Source organism: Emydura macquarii, unplaced genomic scaffold, assembly GCF_026122565.2.
Source record: "Emydura macquarii macquarii isolate MOO-44397 ecotype Brisbane River unplaced genomic scaffold, CSIRO-AGI_Emac_v2 contig_2473, whole genome shotgun sequence".
Taxonomy (NCBI): domain Eukaryota; kingdom Metazoa; phylum Chordata; order Testudines; family Chelidae; genus Emydura; species Emydura macquarii.
In genome coordinates, this window is record NW_027132610.1 from 6,110,396 (window position 1) to 6,133,522 (window position 23,127).

Here is a 23,127-nt window from a genome sequence, read left to right on the forward strand (position 1 = left end):
TGGTGATGAGCAGTAATTGCAGTCAGGTAAACCCAGACTGAGCTAAGAGAAAGAGTTTGGGTCTTAAGAGAAAGTGGATATTCTAGGATGCTGGGAATGTCTGGGTTCAGATTGTCATTGTTGGCACCAAACTGAGAATCTTCTGCACTTGGCTTTATAACACCCCCTAGTAAATTCCTTTGTACTGCTGTTACGGATGGCTTATATAGCTTCAAAACACACTGACGATGTTTGACACTCATCCAAAAAGCAGGCCGAGAGGTTAAGTGAGGCCAGACTGGGGTGCTTGACTTTGCCCTCATTTTGGGACAGGAGGTCTGGGAAGGAGTGGATTATTTGCTGTGGAGCTGATATTTGAAGAATGCTGGAGTACCAGAACTATCTGGGCCATTTGGGAGCAACGTGGATAATTGAAGCTCTGTGGTTTTATCTCAGTACACACGATAAGAGTGCAGTGGATGGAAAGGCATACATCAGCTGCTCTGATCAGGTTTGGAGAAATGCATTCCCTCTGGAGTCATGGCCTTATGCACCCTTGAAGCAGTAAGTCCTGCATTTCGAGTTCCTCTGGATTGCAAACAAATCACATATTGGATGTCCCCATTAGTGGAACATGTGCTGTATAATCAAGTTATGTAGTTTGTGGTCTCTTGATTGGAATCTGCTGAGGCTGTCCGCAAGCATTTTGCAAGCCTCCAGGAGGTGCGCTGCTGATAAGAGTAATGTGGTGACTGATGCACCAGTTCCACAGGTTGACAGCTACTGTGCATAATGGAGTGGATTTCGCATCACTATGTTTGTTGATACAGATTACTGTTGTCCTGCTATACAACTGTATTGTGCATACCTCACTGCTGTGCATGAGAGAAAGCGTTCGCAAGCCCTGTTCTCTGGCAGGTAAGCTCTGGCTGTGACGGATTTCAGTGTTGCTCCAATGAATTCTACTGTCTACATGGGGATTAGTAACGATTTCTCTTCATTTACACAGATGCCCAGAGACTGATGCAGCTGGAGTAGGGGCTGTTTTTGCAGACAGGACCTCTTAGTGAGATCTCTCAGTCAGTAACCAGACATCAAGGGGCAGAAATACTGAGATTCCCTTGAGGTGAAGGTGCGCTGCCAGACATCACTTCTGCAAACACCCTTGGGGCTGTAGCCAGACTCACGTGAAGTAGCTTGCACTTGGTAGGAACTTTTTTCTTAGAATCAGAAGTATTTGTAACAGAATACACTTCCTTGGTATCGGAGACAACCGGGTTCTGTGGCCCCCAGTTGTAGAAGGGAATCTATTTCCTGAGAGAGCATCCCCCTGTGATAGTGATCTCTGAAGAGGGATCGGGATGAGGAGGAAGGGAGAGAAATTCTATTGTATATCCTGTTTGAATAACATCAAGAATCCATCTGCTGGATGCAATGTGCTGCCAGTTGTCAAAGAAGTGGGCTAAACGATCCCCAAATCAGAAAGAGGTAGGCAAATTTGCCAGTAGAGATGGTTTGCAGTCCCTGTTGTTTCCGTCAAAACTGTCTCCTTGCTGACAGTTGCGTATGGAAGGAGAAGGCAGGAGCTATTTGCCTAGGCCTCTACAGTTGTGTGCGCCTCCTTGGGGGCTCGTAAGGCCTATGATTAGCGCTCTACCAAATTCATGGTCCATATTGGCCAATTTCATAGCCAGGGGCTTTTAAAAATAGTCCATTTCACCATTTCAGATATTTACATCTGAAATGTCTCAGTGTTGTAATCAGGGTCCTGACCCAAAATAGGGCAGTGAGAGGAGGGAGAGGGTCGCAAGTCTATTGTGGAGGGAGGGGCGGGGGGGGGGTGCACGGGATTGCCACCCCTACTTCTGCTCTGCTTCTGGTGGAGGTGCTGCCTTCAGAGCTGCGCAGCTGGAGAGCGGCACCAGCAGCAGCGTAGAAGTGAGGATCGCACAGTATTGGGGGGAGGGGGAAGAAGGGCTGGCCTTATGGGTGGGCGAACACTCAGGACCCCATGGTCAGGGGAGCACCGTGGTCCACCCTCCCCCCCCAACCCCCAACACACACACACCCACACACACACACACACACCCCCAGCCCAAGGCTCTTTTAATCCCCAGGCCTGCCCCTCCCCTACAATAGCCAGATTTCACAGGAGAGATCATACTTCACAGTCCATGACGCATTTTTCACAGCTGTGAATTTGATGAAAGAATGGCTCAGTAGTTGGTCTTTGTCTGCTGCATAAATCCTGAGGGAGTGGAGAGTTGCCCAGGATACCTTTAGGGACTTGTTCATCCTTTCACTAAAAAACAAGTTTTCTTTAAAGGGCAGATCCTCTATTGTGGCTTGGCTCTCCTTCAGGAACCCAGATGAGTGAAGCCATGCCACTCTTCTCATGACCACAGCAGTGGCTGCCGACCAGGCAGCCATGTCAGATGCATTGAGACAATTTGCAGCTATGACTTCACAATCAGCTTTCCCTCCTAGATGAGTGCTTCAAACTGTCCTCTAAGTTCATGTGAAATCTTATTTGAAAACCTCTGTGAATTTGTTATAGTTCACACAATTGTACTTGACCATAAGCAGCTGACTGTGTGCTATTCTGAATTGCAGGCTGGTAGCTATAAAGACCTTTCTGCCAGCTGCACAAGCACTTAGCTTCCTTAACAAGTGGCAAAGATCATACCTAGTACTATCTGTTTCTCTCTGAATGCTGCTTGGGCAACCAGTGGATTTGGTGCTTCCTGACTAAATAAGAATTCTGTCCCTTTTGTCTCAGCCAAACACTTCTTCTCTGTCCTTTTAAAGTGGCAGCACATGTGGCAGCTGTGTGCCACACCACCTTTGCTGGTTCCATGATATCCTTCAGACGTGGGACCATGGGATTATTAGTTTGTCGGGTGCCTCCTGCACCTCCCCCAGAAGGATCAAGTATCAAGAGCTATGCTACAAAAGGTACTAACTGTTCTTGCAGTGTAGGTTCTTGATAAGTGTAATTTTGATTTAACATGTTAAAAATCCTAGCACAGAAGCCCTCAGATTCTGAAGACAAGAAAGTAGACAGCATGCTGGCAATATGACTCAATTAGTAGTACTTTTGTACTGGGGCACACTGTGGGATCAAGACATACCAAAGCTTGTACTAAAATGGTGATGCTATGCTGCACTACAAGATGTTGCTTACTGTTATGGGCACCATCCTGTGGATAAATTATGAAGGTGGAAATTAAAGATTACAAGACAAATTTCAAAGCAAATAGGGAATTTATCTGGTGACCTGGCCAACATTCCCCTCTTGGGTATGGGGGGGCGGGGGGGGAGGCAGAGAGAGGTTCTAAACTACAGGAGTATGTGAACAATTATTAAATGGCTCCATGTGCCTAATCATTCTATATTAAGAGTATTTAAATAAAGTGAGTATTAAAGACGATTTACAACCAAATTCTATTCTCTGGGGATATCCTGCCTCTGACTATGTGGCTGAGGAGGGGGCCATGGGAGCACCATCAGCTGCTGCCTAAGGCGCAGGAAGGGTTTGTAGGGAAGCGATGCACACAGGGAATGCACACCCTTTACAGGAATTGGAACATCATTCTTTGTGGAAGAAGGGTTGTTTGGTTCCCGCATAGCACCAGGAACAAAACAAAAAACAAAAAAAAACAAAAAAAACCAGATCCACTGTGGGAGGGGTGAATGACTACTCAGGCTAGGCTCCTGGTTCAGGATTTGCTAGGATAGAGTAAAAGAACTATAACTTAAATGGTCACAACACATGCATAACTAAACAACTGAATCACTTCTTTGTTAAATGTGATTTAAATTCCAAGGATAAACTGTTTTGCATTTTTGGAACACAATTTTCATATCATTAAGACATACACATTCTCGTTCAGAAAAAAGATTAATAATCTTCTATTCTATGAATGCCAACAACATACAACATGTTTTACACAATTTGCTTCATTTGACAAATTGGCCATTGGACTGTTAGAGTGGAACAAACTCCTGTTCTTCACAGACCCAAAATTATAGAAACAAACTAATTCCACTAAGCTCTTTGTCATTCTGAAATAAAGCACTAAAAGTACTGACTCCATGTTCTCATCCCAGAAGCAAGGAGATTATATTTAAATGCATGCACACACAGGCACAGTAGCTTGACAGAAGATTTTTTTTAAACTACAAAATTTCAACTCCAGTAGTGGCACACCTAGGTATTTATGCTAAAAACCTCAGTAAGTGGCCTCTGTTTTGAATTATAGTGACAGGAAATTTTGAGATTTTAAGAGTCTGCTGAAAGAGGATGACAACTTACTCAGTCTGCTAAGGTCACAAGGCCGAAGCATTTCCAACCTTTCCTTTTCTTTTAAAGTATGAATGAGAATGAAATGTAATACTCACAGTATTTGGTACATATGGCAATCCATAAAATTTCTCCTGCGTTTCCTTTAAAATTTCTGTGGTTGTCCTCTTTAGAGGATGTTCCCCATGGTAGATCTGGTCCAAGACAGCATAAAAGACCTAGACAGATAAAACATATATTCAGCTTTGGCTCATAGTCTTGGCACCCGACATGAGGTTAACCAACAAAGACAGATGCAATAGAATAAACCATGAGAACTGAAAATATGTACATTTCCTGGCTCTTCTATTTTTGGTATAAAATAAAGGACAAGAGACTGATCCTGCTAATGTGTGGAGTGTCCTCGACTCCAAACAGATGTTGAGGGCTCAGCATCTTGCAAGATTAGTTCCCTGACACTTAAAATGACACTCAAACTTTGTACGCTTATATATTTGTTCACCTTAAACAAAACTGAAACCCATTCTTAAGGTGCTACAGAAGTCCACCTTCTGAGCAAAATACCATCCTTGGGTTCTAAGAGATAGAAAAAGTACAGCCCAATACAATGTCATTAGGATGCGCATGCTGTGTAAGGGGTCCTAAAGAACAGAAGATCACTACTGCAGTGAAGAAGGCTAAGCAGTGGACACCAAAAGTGTCCTGAGATGGAAGGCAGAATGAGCACTTCTCAAGTTCCCTCTAGAATTGGGCTACTATCATGCTCTAGGAAAACTGTTCAGTTTGTCAGTGTCCAAGGCATAATAAGTGGTAAGGGATTAGGGAAAAAAACGCTATTGAACAAGATCGTTATTTTACAGGTGCTTGGAAAAGAGGAAGGCAGCGTATATGGGACTTCTATGGGACTCAGGAATTATCTGAGAGGTACTGAGGGTTTGCTAGGGTTGGAAGTCACGGAGTGGGAAACAATAGCAGCACGTTGATTTTTGAGATGCGAGTCTAAAGTTCTGTGGGAGGATTGTGGGGCAGACAAGATGAGACACAATTGTCCAATGCACGATATTCTGCAAAGATTTAGTGGAGACAGACATTGGACCTAAACCAGGAGTCAGAATGCCCGATGGTGACCAATTGCTAGGCGGAGCAGCAGCCACACTTGGCATCTTAGGAGAGCCATACAGGATTTCTTGTTTGTGGATGAAATGGGCAATCCAACTCTTCGGCCCAGTCCGACGCCCCCTGAAATCAATATATTTAGGAGTTAGGAAGAAATAGTTAACTCCTGTCCCTCCCCAACATCTGAGTGGAGCACCTGAATGTTTGGGAAGAAACCACAGTGGCCACTGGAAGGTGGAAGAATAATAATCTGCGATTCTTGGTGTAAGGAGGTAACAGTTAATACCTTTATCAATACTCACTTAATACCATTAGTAACATTTGTAACAATACTACTATATTAACTCCTTCACTACCTTAGGAGCCATGAGACAGTTCAGGAGGCTTGACTGTGTACTAGCTGTGAACTACCATGAAAATTGAAGCCAAACAGAAATGGCTTTTTACTGAAATACAATGAGATAAAAGTTTCTAACAGACATTTGTCATAGCCCTGTTAAAGCTCTCCCTGCTGGACATTCACGAGGCTGCCACGTTTCAGTCCCATATGCCAGACAGACCCATGTGCTTTTAAGTTTCCCTTGGTGTGGGTAGCCTCCGACACGGTTTCTTTGGCCTTTCTGGCACACTTATCCCTCTGGGCACAGTCTGTTACCCCTTCACAGAAGTGGGAACTCATGGTCCAGCTGCCTTAAGTTCTCAGAACCCCTCCCGCCCCCAAGATACGCCAGCTGCTTAAACAAACCCTCTTCCAGAGTTCTAGCCTTGTGAACACTCTGGTTTGCAGTTCAGTTGAAGCACGTAACACACAGACTTTGCAAAAGGGATTCTAAAACATGTATCCTTTTCCTGAAACAGCTTATGAGACACACTGATCTACACAAACTGACAGAACACCTATTTATCATTGCCTGCCTTAACTTCCCCACTACTCAAGTGTTCTTTAGGATTTAGTCAGTCCTTCAAGGTGTACAGGATTGCCCCCTCTCACACAGGGCTTCTCCTCCGAATCATGATGGGTGTCACTCACAGTCACACCCTTTCCTTCACTCTTCCCCCACACAATGGCTGGCGAGAGACCCTTTCTTTTATAACCTCTGGTCCCCTCTACTCCATTTAAAAAAAAAAAAAATGTACATGAATGGGGAACTTGGGAGATTATACTGTGAAAAAGCTGAGCAAGTCGTTTACATGATCTGACTAAAATGGAATTGTCTCTTATGTGTTCACGCTCAACTATTTTTTTGGAAGCCTTATGACCGGGTTTAAAAAAAAAAAAATCCAAACCCACTGACAGCTTGCAACTCAGCCAGAATTCATCCATTATTATAGATTCAGTTTGGATTATGACCTTATCTAAGTCTTTACATCTAAATGTAAACACTTCCCAAGGATTACATTACTTCTGTTTGAATGATTCTCTTCCAAACATATGGCAGCTTAATAAACCTTTCAACTAGATTTCCAAAATGATAAACTCTGGTAAGACATTCAAAAGCTGCTCTTTCATGGAACAAGCATATGCTCTTGTGGTGAGAGCAGAGGACTGGGTATCAGGATTTATGGGATCTATTCCTGGAACCTGTTAAAGACTGATGAGTTGGGTTGCTTAGAGAACAATGCAGCAAGAGAGAGCTACAAAAATAAGCCACGGAAGCCAGCTACAAATTTCCCTCTTCCCTGGCACATACTAAGTGTTAGAAGGAAGTTCTGACCCAAGACATCAGGAGAGCATAGTGACAAAAAAAATCCCATCTTGAAAATTAACACTGATGACTTTACATACGTATTTTCAACTATGAGTCAGAATTGTGTGTGTTTGCCATAGCAATGAAAGATTTCACACTTCCATGTAATTTTGAGGTTGTCGCTGAGGAGCCCGCAGGATCCTATTTTTAAGTATTTAGATACTGGTAGATTTCTATTGTCAGTGTTGATCTAGAATAGACCTTAAATAAGAGGAGGCCGTGCATTACAGTAATTATTATAAATTACTATATTTGTACAGTTCAAATATTAATTTAATTAATTTGCTTCCACTTCTTTCTAGCTCCCTGCCTGCTTGTTAAGAGTCATTATGTAATGAGCTATACCTGGACCAAAAAAGTTACTGTAGGCCCAAACTCTCAGGAATTTACTCCATGTTACAAAAATATGCCTCTTGAGAAGATGCATATTTAAATGTAGAGTGAAGAACTCAGGTTTCTTAATCTCTCTCTCCAGAATCTGCTGAAGACCACAGCAGCTGAAATTATTATAGTGACACTGCAGTTTATGGATGAAAAAGCAATTTAATTTCAATCTCCTATTTTTAGATACCATAAACATTAGAAGAAGATATCTGAAAACTGTTTTATTTTATTTTTTGAATAGGTCAAAAACACATCTCTGATATTTCCCTAAACTTGGAAAATTCTAAACATTTTCATTTTCAAAAAGATCTAGTAAAGGCATGTATGGCACTTAGCGCTCAATGAGATATACATACTTTTGCTAAGTTTGAAGAAAATAAGTTTGAATTTTCAGTTACAAGTAAGTGCTTTACCAATTTATGTGCAATGAATGTGGTTATTCAGACATTAACATGTGTGAGAACATATCTGGACATCTACATAGTAAAATAAACACAAGAGTTTATTTCAATGATTATAACTTCAAATAACTACACAGTAAATAATACACATCTCTACAAAGGAATTGGGAACTTTGTATTCTCCACTATATACTTGTCTCTAGGAATAATTTTGGTGAACTAAATAACTGAAATGACCATCAGCTAATCTTTTTATCTGGGACTAGTTTATATGCACCCACAGGCATTTGTGTTAGACTCTCTGAAGACATATTGAAAGACAGAGTCAAATACTTATGGCAACTCTTGTCCAGGCTAAATACAATTGACTGTTGAAAGGAAATCCTTGGGCTCTATTGCTAGTACAGATATTACTGAACAAAGTATTCCTGTGTTTGAAAGCACATGTCTATCATTTCAGCAATTTCAAGTCAATTACTGGTCTGTATCCTGGTCGATTATTCAAAAATTGGTGGCTCTCATGAATAGGGTATTTGTTTTGAGCATTCATTCATCAATATTAAGTTTTGCTTTTTCAGAACTGTTGTACAGTTAGGAGCGATTCTGCTTAAATTTTTGTATGGATTCCTTCTAGATTGCAAACAATCTCGCTCAGATATCTCTCAGATTTAGTAGCATAGCACGTCTATATATGAAAAAATTTCAACACTTTGCATTTCAAAATCAGAATTGCCAGTGGCATTTTGCTGCTTTCACATTACAAAGGTATAAGAGCGCTCCCCTCCGCATCTCTCAGCTCTCACATAACCCACAATGGACAGTGACACCCAAAATTGTAGTGATTTGACTAACAGTGTGATTTAAAAACTGACAGTTAAATCAGTGCAGCCACAGGCAAAGCTTGGGCCGCATCGGTGCACAGGCTGTGGCCCTTTAAAACTCCTCCACTCCAGCTCCAGGCCAGAGTTTGGCTACAACAGCAGCAGATCAGTAGCTCCCTGTGGCAGCTTTTTTCTCTGGCTCCGGACTGACAGGGTGATGATGAAAACAGTTTCCCCCTCCCCCCTCCCAGTGGCGTAGGGTGGCGTGGGGAGAGGGATGTGAAACAGCACCCTTGGGCTTACATGAAACAGCGCAGATCCCAGGCTGCTTATGTTCTGCATGACTAAGATGCAATACAGGCACAGTATAGTACAGGGATTGGGGTTTTTTTAATTTCTCTGCTGCTGCTTGATTGCTTACTTCCAGTTTCACATGGTGTTTGGTTGACCGGTCAGCTCCTCAGCCTTATGTTGGCTGTCTTGTCAATTTCACAGTAGTAGCAGGGGGCGGAGAGGGGAAGGCGCGAGAAGCTGGGATGGCTAGAGCCCGCTCCCCAGGGATGAGAAGCCCCAGATGGCTTCTCCCCACTCCCAGTGGGGAACGGGAAGCAGGCAGCCCCCCAAGAGCCTGTGAGGGAAACTACCAGTGGAGCTGAGAGACCGGGCTCTCAGCTCCCCACATGGCCCCTCTTAGGTCGGTGGAAGTGCTCCTGGTGAGGACGCGCACCACTGACCCAAGGAGGGTGGTGTGGACATCAGCCACTGCAGTAATTAATATGGTGACTAAGTCAATCTAAATATAGGTTGACTTATGTTTCTAGTGTAGACATACTCTAAGGCTATGTCTACACTGACAGTGGCAAATTTACCACCGTCAGATCGATTTATCTGGTTCGATTGTGTGGCAGTGAAGACGCACTCAATCGATCCAAAAGTCGATCTAATAAAACCACTTCCCCCAAAAACATAGCGCTGCATCAAAGGATATGTATTTCCTGTCGGCACAGTGCAGTGGAGACGGCGTGCTAAACGGAAGTTACGAAGTCGACGGGAGTTACGCAAGCTACTCTGCGTAGCTTGCGTAACTCCCATTGACTGCCGCTGAATTTCGTTGGCAGTGTAGACCAGGCCTAAGATTTAGAAGGTGTAGTACTGTTTTTGCTCAATTGCACAAGTTCACCAACTGTAAGGCAAAGCTGTGCATTCATGCTGAGCTGAGGAGTTTGATTTTCTTTTAAAAGAAAGTGTTGAAACTGTTGATTTGGAAAAGCCAGACAGAACTGCATGACCTCAGCAACAACTATAACAAAATAATAAAAGCAGATCAAATGTTGGACCTGCAAACTTTGATGATGTCCTTTTATTAACAAAAACAGTATTTTCAAACCTGGCTGCTTAAGGGTTAGGATACCAAAATCCATATTTCATCACCTAAATAAAACTGGCTGATTCTGAAAAGGTGCTCAGCATCTCTAGCTCCCACAGACTTCATGGGATTTAAAGGTGCTCAGTATTTCTGATAATGAAATTGGTTTTATATAGGTGCCACAAAATGGATTTGGGAGCTAAATTTAGGCAACCAGGTTTGAAAATTTTGGCACCAATAAATACAAGCAAAGATGGCTACTTCTGCATTTTTTTAAATTTATATTTGAGAAATTTTAAGACATTCAGTAAACAGAACATCAAGTCCCATTTTAATTCATGGGTTGCTCTGTTAAAACTTAAGTATGAAACACAACCACTTTCAAAGCTGTGTACCTTTAGATGATGATCTTTAAAATACCTAACTTTATGCAGACAACTGACAATGTTGATCAAACATATTAAAATGAAGTTGAAGACAATTCAGTTTAAATATTTTGCATTTGTTTAGACAGCACAGATGCATCATTGAGTTAAACGTTAAATTACAAGAACTTGTAAGGTTTCACAAATTAGTAGAGTCAAATTAAATTGATATAGACCCTATAAATTTAGGAAATCATCTCAGATTTAGGTACTGGAGAAATCTGAAACCAACAAACATACCTGAAGTTGCATATCAGCTGCAGCACAAACCTTTTTAGATTCACAGAGTCGTGACACCATGCTTTTTGGCAGTGGCTTGAAGAAAGAAAAAAAGCCAGAATACATTTAGAATTGAGTACATTGCTTGAGAACATTTAATGTACTGTACTTATGACTAAGGAAGACAGAAAAAGAGAACATAAAAGTAACATGTATAATGGATTTTACTGTAATTTTTAAAAGTATTATGACTTTTAGAAAACATTTTGGATGGAAAAACTGACAAGGATCAAGCCATTCTATTAAATTTCAACAAGTACTAATTTGTCAGACAGAAGGGTTTGAACATGCAAATACACAATGGCAGACTATAGCTTTGGCACTGCTTTTTAACTAGCAACCTGGGATAACCCTTTATTGTCTCAGATACATATTTATAAAACAATACTTCGTTACCATCATGTAACTTTAAAATATTATGACTATAATTTCAGACAAAGAAACACAGCGACTGCAGGCAGTGTTCCAGGATCATCCTGTCTAATCTTCAGTAGCAGATATTTGAAATAAAAAATCCTTTGGTGCTTGACATGTTAGTACAAATCGATATGGGCCCAATCTAATCCCAAATTAATTCAACAGGAGTCTATCACTGAGGATTGGTTCAGATCCTACTTATTTACCAACATGAAGACATTTTGCAAGACTGAACACTGTTCTTAATATTTTTAATAAAACCTAATCTGTTTCATATTTACATGACCAAAATTGTTTTGAACACCACACCACATCCCTTGCAAGACTAACTGCTAGATTTTTCCCAATATTCAGTCAAAAATTTTCCCTTTTGATTTTCCAGCTAGATCTCTATAAATACATCCAAAGACTGTTCAATGCCATATCCTTCAAAATACTGATAGGTGATTGTCTGGCCCTAAATTTCTTGTCAGTCCATCTTTAGGCTGTTCAATATATCAGTTTTCCAAACAAGCATATTATTTTTGTAAGTATTTTTAAATATGTTAACCATGGTTAAAATAACCCAGTTCTTGCTGCCATGTTAAACGATACTATGGGCTCTACCATATAACACAGATGTTTCCTATTATACAGAACTCAAAACGCATACCTGAAGTTTTACAGTGTGTTGAAGTGTTTAAGAACTAATACATCAAAGTTTACAGATTCTGCTCTCATAGCCATATGTTTAGATTCTGTACATATGACTAAGACAAACCATGTTGATGTTCATAGGATAAAAATATATAACAACTACATACCAAGTTATACAACAGTGAGAAAAATGTTATCAATTAACTATATGGAGTCTAGAAGTTAAAAACAGATAAGAATGCTCAAGTTCTACAGCCTTTTTTTGCGGTAGCTTGTCAGAACCCCATAACATTTTCCCCTCAGATAAATGCAGTGTGGTCCTGAAAAAGAGCGCATACTATAGTATCCATTTTGTCAGTCATAATGTACATAGCTGTTAAATTTCAACATACAGAACCAGACCAATGGACATTAACTGTCTCTTGAAGTACTCTTGCTATTCCAGTGTTAGTTCTCTCCTGAACAAAGAAAAACTCATGGTTTAGAAGTATGTGATGATTTTGGAACAGCAACTTAGCTACACTGCTGACCTCTAAATCAAGACAAGGATATTGACTGTAAAGAGATAAAAAGGCAGCAAAGGTTAACAAGCTAATAATGGATTACTTCAACTAATCATATACAAACTGGTTTAATAGTACAACGGGACAAAGGTTAAAGAAGCAATTTCTCAACAGATTAAATGACTGCTTCTCAACTTGGTTTTACGTAACATATAGGAATTAATTCAAAAATTAAAAATAGCTGAACCACTATGTAATAGTGACCTCAATATAATAATGTTCAATGTCCTAGAGGAGAGGAAGGTACTAAAATTGACACAGTGCTACTACACTTAGGAAAGGAAGATTTCAATAAAATGAAGAGGGGCTAGCCAAAAGACCCCCAAATTAAAAAATAAATGAATTAAATTCCTTAGATGTGCCAGAAGGCATGTGTGCTGCTGGATAAAAATGGAATCAGGAAGGCAAAGAGTAGACCATTATAGCTAATTGACCGTGTTTCAAAGGCTATTTGCCCCAGAGATCTTTCAAAATATGGAAATCTGACCTTTACTGAAGCCAATAAATAGGAAATAAATAACATCAGGCAATATGGAAGAGGGAAATCAGGTGGCCTTAGATGGATTTTGAAGAGCAAACAGTTAAAGATTAGCATATCAGAAGCAAGAAGTCTGTGAAAGAATCAGTGGGTCTTCTGGATAATCAGGTGGTAAAGGGAGTATTTAAGGATGATAAGGACATTGCTGAGAAACTAAATGTATTCATATCTTCCAAGGCCAGAACAGACTATTGTGATCATCTAGTCTGACCTCCTGCATAACACAGGATATAGCTTCCCCCTAAAAAATTCCTAGAGCATATCTTTTAGAAAAACATCCTTGAATAAGTCTTCATGGCTGAGAATATCAGAGAGATACCAGAAATGAGTAGGCCCAAAGTAGATAATAAATATTTGATAGTCTCAGAGACTGAGAAAGGTATTGGAACAAATTCGTAAAGCACTAATTTACCAGATCCAGATGATACATTCAAGACTTCTGAAGAAGCTCATGAATCAAGTGGCTGAGATGTTAGCAAAGATATGCGATCTTTAATTTAAAAAACAGCTACTATACCAGCAGACTGGAAGGTAGCAAACAAGCTAATATTTAAAAACAGCTTCAGGATGATTTGGGAAGCACAGACCTGTAAGCCTTACATAAGTACCTGGTAAACTGTCTGAACAAATCATTTAACATAGAATAATAAAACATGTGGAAGATTATGATATGATACATGATTTGTGTTTGCAAAAACTGTTTCACTAATCATTAAAATTCTCTGAACGTATCAAAATAGTGGATAAAGGGGAATCAGCTGACAATTTATTTAGATTTTCAAAAGGCTTTGACAAGATCCCTCACAAGAAACTACTAAGGAAATTAAGTAGTCATAGTGTGGGAGGCAAAGTACTGTCCTGGACCAAAAATTGGCTAAGACACCGGGGGACTAGGAGGGAGGAGAGATAAATAGTCAATTTTTATCATAGCTAAAGGTTAATAGCAGGTGCTTACGGCTCTGTACTAGGTCCATTATTGTTTAATGTATTTATAAATCATCTGGAAAAGGAGGGTGAGTAATGAAGCAGCAAAATTTGCAGATAAATTATTTAGGTTACATAATTCCTCCTCTACATCTGCCAGTGCATTTTGTCTTATCTATGTTTGTAGGCCCCTATTCTTCAAGCACTTCAATGACCATTCATCATGGAAGTAAATAAGCACATAAATGTTTGCAAGGTGACAGCCTTATGGAAGAAACTCTTTGTGCCTGATACATATTTAAGCACATTTTGTTATTAAGCACCAACAACCAACATGTACATTTCAGATACAATACAATAAAAATTTGGACATGTAGCCTTAAATTACAATTTTTTTCTACATTACAAAATCTGAAAACCTAAAATCTTGGCAGCAATGGATGTATATATTTTATAGTTTTAATTTTTAACAAATGCTACAGCCAAGGCCACTGCTACTCTTCAAACCAAATTGGCTGTTTCCGTATAACTGATTTAAACAGGTTTATATTTTGGCTGTTTTAAACAACATTAAGATGAATGTAAGTATAGCAGCTGTCAGCCAGTATGCTATTTAAAACAGAACAAAACATTAGAACTTCACACATTGGCATTTTGGTAAGCCACAATCCCACAAATCGTCACTGAAATGGGAAATCCAGGTTTGCAGTTCACGGGAATAGAGCAGTGAGATTCTGTGATGGGGACCGACAGTGAAAGTGATAACACTCCCCATGGGTTATGTAGGACAAACCACAGTCACCCCCTAGCCTCTCAGCAGCTACTGAAACAGCTCTAATCCACAATTTACTATTGACTATTTCTCTTCATGGCTCTTCCTCCTGAGAGGATGTTCTAATGGGCAGGGCAAGGAGCTCATTGCTGCCATGCTTCTGCTATGATGGAAGAGTGAATATAGGAACACTCTCACAATACTGGAAAAATGAATAGTTGCTCCCATGGCAGGGAAGACTACAGAAAGTCAGCTACTGCTTCCACTCCGGTACTCTCCTCTTCATCATCTGCTCTGAGGGGAGTTTCTACTATGCTTCCAGCTCCGACTCCAGCTGCAACGAGCAACCAGAGATGGGCATTGACCTCCATCCCTAAGGACCAGAGAGCCAGCTCAGATCTCCAAGAAGTTGCTGTTGAAGTAGAGTTGGGTCACAGCAGTAGTCTTTCTAAAGAGCTGTTTACCACCCCAGTTCAGCCTACCAACTAGTTTTGTATGTACTCTTGTAGCTATATCAGTGCTGCAGGAACAGCGAGAAATAGCACCAACTCAAGAAGCAGAAAAGATCAGCAGATAATTTTAAGAAAACTCTGTATCTCACGAGTTCAGGGAAAATCATGAAAATTTATGGAGATCAGTGAAGTTCTACAATATGAGATTTGTGACTAATAGGATATAGTAATGAATGGTATAGTCTGTAATATTAACTAATATCAGACATAAAACACAAGATTAAATATTCATACCTTACACTTAAAGTATTACTAATAATTAACGACACCGAGAGACTTCATTCCTTTCATCCACGTTGTGTCAGCTGCACCCTTGTAGGCCTAGCCCTACTGTCTGAATCATAAGCAGCATGTGGAAAAAAAGTTAACAAAAAATCACATTAACTCTTATGACAATGCCTGCTATAGACAGAAAATGCATGGAAGAAAGACAAATCCTGTGTCTGCATAAACCAAAGGGGACTACTGATATGACCCACGGACTATGTTGAGAGAATAATTCACAAGCAAGAAGAAAACAATGGCTAAAATTGGTGTCAGAAGTTAGGCTTAAATTGTGGAAATGATGAAGTGATGGCACTTTTCGGTGAGATTTAGGACAGCTAAAATAACCTGACAGAATGAGGTGGCCTATCCAGCCCTGTCTAATTTGAGAGCCACTAGAAAGAGACCTGCAGAGATCAGCCAGCTGGCATTTCAGACTGGGGACGCAAGCCAGGGTTTAGAAATGCTCCTGTCATGGCTGATACATCTGCCTAGGGCACCTGTCCATGACTGACTAACACACCAGTTCTTGCAGACATCAACAGAAAACTGTATTTCCCCACACTTTTCTATTTTGTTCTCTATTCCATTCTGTCAGTTTGCCAAAAGCAGTAGTAGCCCCAATAATAAGCAGCTGAGTTAAAAGTCCAGCTACAGAACTGTTCTTTATCTTAACCCAAAAGGAGGACTTTGATAGAACTAGGGACTTTAATATCCACTCTCTAAAAAAAGTACTTTACTGAGCTTTCACTAAAGATTGTTTTGACTGAATAACTATTTAATTTTTTACTTTAAATTCTTCTTTTCCTGTCTTTTATGTTCAATAAACTAAAACCTTGGCATGAATTTTACAGTGTGTTTGTCATGGTGGCAAAGGAAGCCAAGGTATCTATGCTCCTGTTTAATGCTGTACAGTAATAGAGTCATATTAATACCTTTGACTACTGGTGCCCATTTCTTTAATCAGATTAATAAAACACCACCTTTGTAACTCCATCTGCCTGTTACATTGTAAATAAAAGGCAACTCACAAATGGTTGAGACACTGACTTTTTCAAGCCAGCTTCCAAAAAGGCATGTCTTTGAAAAATAGTTTAGTTTAGATTTTCAACCACCACTACCACATAACTACACATTTAACAAGAAAACAGAAAACAAAAAATAGTGTGTGTTCACAAGGTGGTCTAATTCAGTGTGTCTCAACCTTTTTTGATACTAGGGACCAGCTTCCTATACTGTGTCAGGGAGATCTAGGAATCGGTGCCAGTCCATGGACCGGTTGTTGAGAAACACTGGTCTAATTAACATTCTTGGAATGTTAATATTTGCATTTCTTGGCTTTGTGATTTAACTGTGCAGTGGAACCTCAATATTTCATTAACACAGGCTTCCGCATTGTATTTAATTTCCGAGAGCTTTCTTGTTTTGTAGTGTTTTCAAGAAAATTTTTTAAAAAGCTTGATATGCATTTTCTTGAAGAGAAAATTATTTACCTTGTGGGAACTGGAGGTTCTTCAACATTTGTGGTCCCTATCTGTATCCTCCTTTGGGTGCACAACGTGCTCGGACCTGGAGAATTCTTACAAGCAATGTCCACTGGTTTGCAAATGTGCCCTAGCTCTCCTCATGACTCAAACTGAGGACATAAAAGAATGCAGCGGTCCAATCACCCCTCTAGTTCCTTCTCTACTGTGAATCCAGGAATAATCCAAAGCAGAGGGGAAGGAGGGCAGGTAGTGGAAGGCAGATATGGACCACACATCTTGAAGAACATCCAGTTACAACAAAGTAAGAAACTTTCTTTTTTTCTTCAAGCACTAGTTCTGATGTGTACTCCACTGTGGGTGGCTGACAAGCAGTATCCAAGTAGGAGAAGGGTGCAAGGATGTAGGCGGCAGAATCGCCTGAAGGACCACTGTCCCAAAGGGTGCATCAACAGAGGAGTCCAGTCTAGAGCATGACGTCTCACACGTGTGGATGGAACATAGAATCATAGAAGATTAGAGCTGGAAGGGACCTCAGGAGGTCATCTAATCCAACCCCTCGCTCAAAGCAGGACCAACCCCAACTAACCCCATGTAACTGCCTTGCAAATGTCAATTAGATGTACTTCATGAAGTTATGCTACTGTTGTCGCTTGTGCTCTTGTATAATGAGCCCTTACCTCTGAGGGGAGGAAGATGTGATAGCAGAGCACAATAAAGCCCAAGATCCATTTAGAGAGCCTCTGGGAGGCTTCACCTCAGGCTCGTTCTGCTTTCGTGAGAAAAGTCTAGGTGATTTTCTAATTAGTTCTGTCATTTACAGATAAAGAGCTAAAGTTTGTCATAAGTTGAAAGAATGAAGTCTCTCCTCAGAGGGCATGCAGTTTTGGAAAAAATACAGGGATTGACTGAATAAAGTGAACGCAAGAATGGCCAGACGGGGTCAGATTAATGGTCCATCTAGCCCAGTATCCTGTCTTCTGACAGTGGTCGGTGCCAGATGCTTCTGTGGAATGAATAGAAAAGGGCAATTATTGAGTCCATCCATCCCACTCATCCTGTCTCAGCATTTGGCAGTCAGAGGCTTAGGGACACCCAGAGCATGGGTTTGCATCTCTGACCATCTTTGGTCTATATCTAATAGCCATTGTCCTCCATGAACTTACCTAATTCTTTTTTCAGCCCAATTATAGTTTTGGCCTACACAACATCCCCTGGCAACGAGTTCCACAGGTTGACTGTATGTTGTGCAAAGAAGTACTTCCTTTTGTTTTAAACCTGCTGCCTATTAATTTCATCAGGTGATCCCTGCTTCTTGTTTATGTGCAGGAGTAAATAACACTCCCTTATTCACTTTCTCCACACCATTCATGATTTTATAGACCTCTATCATATCCCCCCTTAGTTCTCTCTTACATGCAGAATAGTCCCAGTCTTTTTAATCTCTCCTCACAAGGAAGCTATTCCATATCCTTAATAATTTTTTTTGCCCTTCTCTGGACCTTTTCCAATTCCAATATATCTTTTTTGAGATGGGGTGACCAGAACTGCATGCAAGGTGTGCATGAAAGGTGGGGGCATACCATGGCTTTATACAGTAGCATTATGATATTTTCTATTTTATTATCTATCCCTTTCCTAATGGTTCGTAACATTGTTATCTTTGTGACTGTCATTGCACACTGAGACATTTTCAGAGAATTAACCACGACTCCAAGATTTTTTTCTTGAGCTGTAACAGCTAATTTAGACCATGTCATGATGGATGGATGGATTGGATTGGATGGATGGGATTATTTTATCCCATGTGCATTACTTTGCAACTCCAAAACTACCTTAGGGTGAACTTTGGATGTAGTCATAATGAGACTTTGTCCTTACAGAATATAGTGTATCAGCGGTCCGCCATTAGGGCTCTGAGCTCACCTACCCTTCTAATTGAGGTGATGGCCACAAGGACAATAAAAGGGAGGCTTAATGAGAGCCAAAAGTACAAGATTTAAGTCCCAGTGAGGAGCAGGCATCTTTACTGGCAGGAAGGTACTAATTAGGGCTTCTAAGAATCTGTTATTCAATGCATGAGTGAAAATTGAAGAGTCATTTGATGGTGTATGGCATGCACTGATTGCGAGGTCAAACTTGTATAGAACTGAAGGAAGGCCCAGCTGTCTCGAGAGAAAGAACATATTCGAAAATCAGAGGAATATGTGTTGATTCAGGAGATGTGTTTCTGCTGTGCCCAGATGGAATAACACTTCCACTTGGCTGAATAGCATTTCCTAAGTTTCTGCTATTGTTAAGGATGGTTTGCATGGCCTCAGAACAGAAATGTTCTAGGATTGGTGCCCATCCAAAAACCAGACCATGAAAGGAAGTGCTTCAGGGTTGGGGTGCTTGATCCTGCCCTTCTCCTGGGTTAAGGGATCAGGAAAGGACTGGATGCTGCTCACAGGACAAGATGACATTCGTAGGAGATTTGGGAACCAAAGTTGTTAGGGCCAGTTGGGGATGATGAAGATGACTCATGCCGTGTCCTATTCAATTTTCCATAAGCCCATGGCAGGAGTGTAAGGGAGGAAAGGCATAATTCAGATGGTCTGACCAGGGGAGAAGGAGACAATCACCCTGACAGTTTAGTCGTAGAGCTCCTCGGGACAGTAAATGTTGCATTTCCATAGGGTGACCATTTCTACACATTGGGTGGAGGATGGATCTTGCCTCTATCCCATTTGTTGATGTAAAAGAGTTGTCATATTGTCTGATGTTATGAGGACATGGTGGAACTAGATAAACTGCAGAAAAACCTTGCAAGTTTCTTTGGACTTTGGACTGTCCAAAGTTCCAGAAGATAAGGTGCATCCTGTCCTCTTGGGGTGCCTAGGTTTGAGGCACAAAGAGAGCAATGGCACATGTGTAGACCAATGGACACTGCCTGCAAGAATTCTCCGACTCTAGATGCATGTGGACCCACAGTTGAACACACAAACAACACTCGAAGAAGAACTAGTGCTTTTGGTCTGGCTAGCTGTTTGGACCCAGTTCACAAAATTTGGTAGTTTTGCCAGCGAAGCTTGCAAGTTCCTTTTAACCCATCAGTGCTCACTTATGGACAAATCCAAAACACAGAGAAGACAAACGCAGTCTTTTCAATGGGTTTTGGATCAGGCCTGTATCCAACTGCCCACATGTGGATAATACATAAGTATCTTTAAGAGTGTGCCAACAGAATTAGTTTTCTGCTGTGTATACACTCACTTAGCTATTTTCAAATGTTCATATGTTTTAAAAATCAAAACCAACTGCTTTCCATACAAGAAGCCAGGAACCAATCAATCCCCAATGAAGACTGTAAGCCCAGGACCTTATCCTACTACAACTGACTTTATAGGGCCACAGTCAGAGTCCTCTTACTCATAAGAGTGAAATTATTAATGGGATTTCTTGTTTGCATAAGAAACAGAATTTAGTACTAATGCACACGCCAAGTTTCACACTTCAGCTATTTGTGTCAAAGCTATTTTTTTTCCCCAAGAGTGTGGTTAAAGTAATTTTTATAATGGGTAAAGTGGATTTTGTTTTCATGCTCACAAAACTCAAACAGCTGAAGGGAATTTTGCTCAAATTTTCCACAAAAAATTCACCTCCAGGCAGAGACCAAGCATGGAAAATTGAAGCCCCAAAGGTCAATTTTCTGTGAAGTTGTAACTGTGTAAAACAAAGGTTTTATTACAGAATCTATTTAGCAAGCTTAAATAAAGCAATTGCTACTGATGACTAGTAATAAATAGGTATTTTTCCCTATCTAATTTCTATGACTTATTCATATGTAAATCTGAAAGACAGAAATCATTTACATCAGCTTTCGAAATTACTGAAGATTTACTAAAGAAAGGAATAGCTGATTCATCTAGATTCTAGATACTGATTTATAAATATATTCTAAATTTTAAAAATTAACACAATTAAAAAAAAACAGCAGTTCAAAACCTCGAGTGCCATACAGTAGCTCCAGGCTCCAATCCTAGTCTTACAGCCTAATCCAGTCTCGTCCCCTTGCAAGACTGGATTTCTACATTAACGCTCACTCAGTTCAATTGCTCCTTGGCACACAATAATTCTGTGCCATACCATGGCAAGGTTCTACAGTCAACAAACAGAAGAAATTTATGGGACATAGTGCCTGGTTCTTAGCTTGTGCGCTGCAACAAAACATGTTTTAGATTTAAACCATTTTGAAGACACAAAGCAGTAAATGATGGTCCACAAATCTCTTTCAGATGTTTTTCCCCCGAAGATCAAATGTGCTCATGCTCTGAATCCATATGCAATCAGATAACTTCACAATGCTTAAACAACACCACGCTTAAACTTTCTTGAGAACACTAGAAAGTAATCATTTTTCAATCTTTTTATTTATTTAAAAACACGCTATATGGGTTCAAACCTGCCAAATAATGAACACTCTGATGCTGAGCATCCTTAACTCTTACTAACTTCAACAGGATTTGTCAGTGGGCAACACCTTGCAGGACTGAGCACTCCATATGAAAGCAGATATTTACCACTCTGGTAAGGTATGTAATACTGTTCAGTGCTATGGGAACCTCCAGTAAGCAGCATTAGGTAGGGCAGTTCCCAAGGCACAAACGGAGTGAGTTGAGAGAGAGCTAGCCTCACCAATAATTTCAATTTTAATAGATACTATACAAGCTATTTTATCCGACTACAACATTACTGTTGAAGCAGACAGAAAAATATTTCCAACTACTCTCATACTGTTGAAATATAAGATTGAATGTTTATGACTTTATACATGTCTGTTGAAAGTTTCTCATGCTATGTAATACTATCCTGCTTTGTGGAATTAACTGCAGATCACCACTGTGGATGCAACACACCGCAATGCTTGAGTACACTGGAGCTTAGATAAAAAGCATCTGAAACAGATTTGATATATTGTTCACTGCTTAGTATTTTTGAAATGGCTTAACAAATATAAACTGTTTTGTTGCCATGCAAGAACAGCTAGCCAGCAACAGTCACTCTGTCCCAACCAGTGCTATTTTCTAAATTTCCTCTGCTTGTGGTGAAGGAATCCTTGCCCAAGCCTGACACAGAATCACTTTATATCAAAAAAAATATCTGAATGAGCTTTAATGCAGGAATCCAACACTGATGAGGGATGAGATTATGCAGGCATGCCGTAATGTGAAAATGTTATGTGATAATATAGTGAAAACATGTATTTACCAATATGATTAAGTGTGACAAAACTTTTGCATTGTTTGGATTGTACGTATGATTATCTCTTTCCTCCTTATTCATAAATCTGTAAGGAAGAATGAGATAGGAGTAAATTCAACAAGTTAATTTTGAACTGAATGAGTAATCCTAGCTTTGTACTTGGTTACCAAGGTTGACAAAAGAATCTTTGCTGTTGGAAATATCATTAAAAGATTGGTAATAAGGAGTTAACATGTTAAACAAGTAGCCTTGTTCACGTTTTATTTTTAAAACATTTAGGAACTGATCCAAAGCCCATTCTTTCCACTTACTTCAGTGGGTTTTGGATCAGACTGTTAAAAAGGTATTGGTCTTATCCTGTATAATCTGGCAAATTTCTAAGTGCCTCATGAAATCTGTGGAACTGAAGAGCACTCTTTAATGGATACACAAAATATGTACTAATTTAAGAGATGTAATGTTTCCCGATCAATTATTGTAATTAGGGTAACTTTCAAGTAGAAATTCATTCATTTAATGGGCTTACTAAGCAAATCATCAGATACTGAACTGAAAAGACCTCACTTATATTTTGGCTTGGTCAACAGAATAAGTACACCTAATAAATCCCTAAAATGACCGCATTCTGCTACTACTAATTTTCACAATGAAGTTGAGCATATTTTTCTTCTGCTACTGTTCTGTAAATTACATACTCAAGTTTTCCAAAATTTAGGTATACAAGCTTATTTAAAGTAAAGAGGGAAAATGACCAGAAACAAATATAGTAACGTTTTATGTTCTCTGAACCTAACTGCAAAGATAATAACTCCAATGTCTAGTACTTTTCCATTGATTTGCTTACTCCACACACTATGGCCTCACAAAAAAGAATTACATTAAAGATTCAGGCAAAATGAAGAGAATTCCTAGAATAATGAAATTAAGGGATTTAATTAGAGGTAAGACTAA

The 23,127-nt window shown here is 40.0% G+C and overlaps 1 protein-coding gene across 2 annotated transcripts in view; it reads right to left on the reverse strand.

Moving 5' to 3' along the window:
* The window catches only part of MIPEP (mitochondrial intermediate peptidase), a 112,938-nt gene that overhangs the window by 38,413 nt on the left and 51,398 nt on the right, over nucleotides 1-23,127 (reverse strand). For both annotated transcript variants that reach the window (XM_067562879.1, XM_067562880.1), the window contains exons 15-16: nucleotides 10,784-10,858; nucleotides 4,381-4,500 (exon numbers count right to left, since the gene is read on the reverse strand). In XM_067562879.1, coding sequence (XP_067418980.1) covers nucleotides 4,381-4,500; nucleotides 10,784-10,858 — 195 coding nt within the window. The remainder of the gene's footprint in view (nucleotides 1-4,380; nucleotides 4,501-10,783; nucleotides 10,859-23,127) is intronic.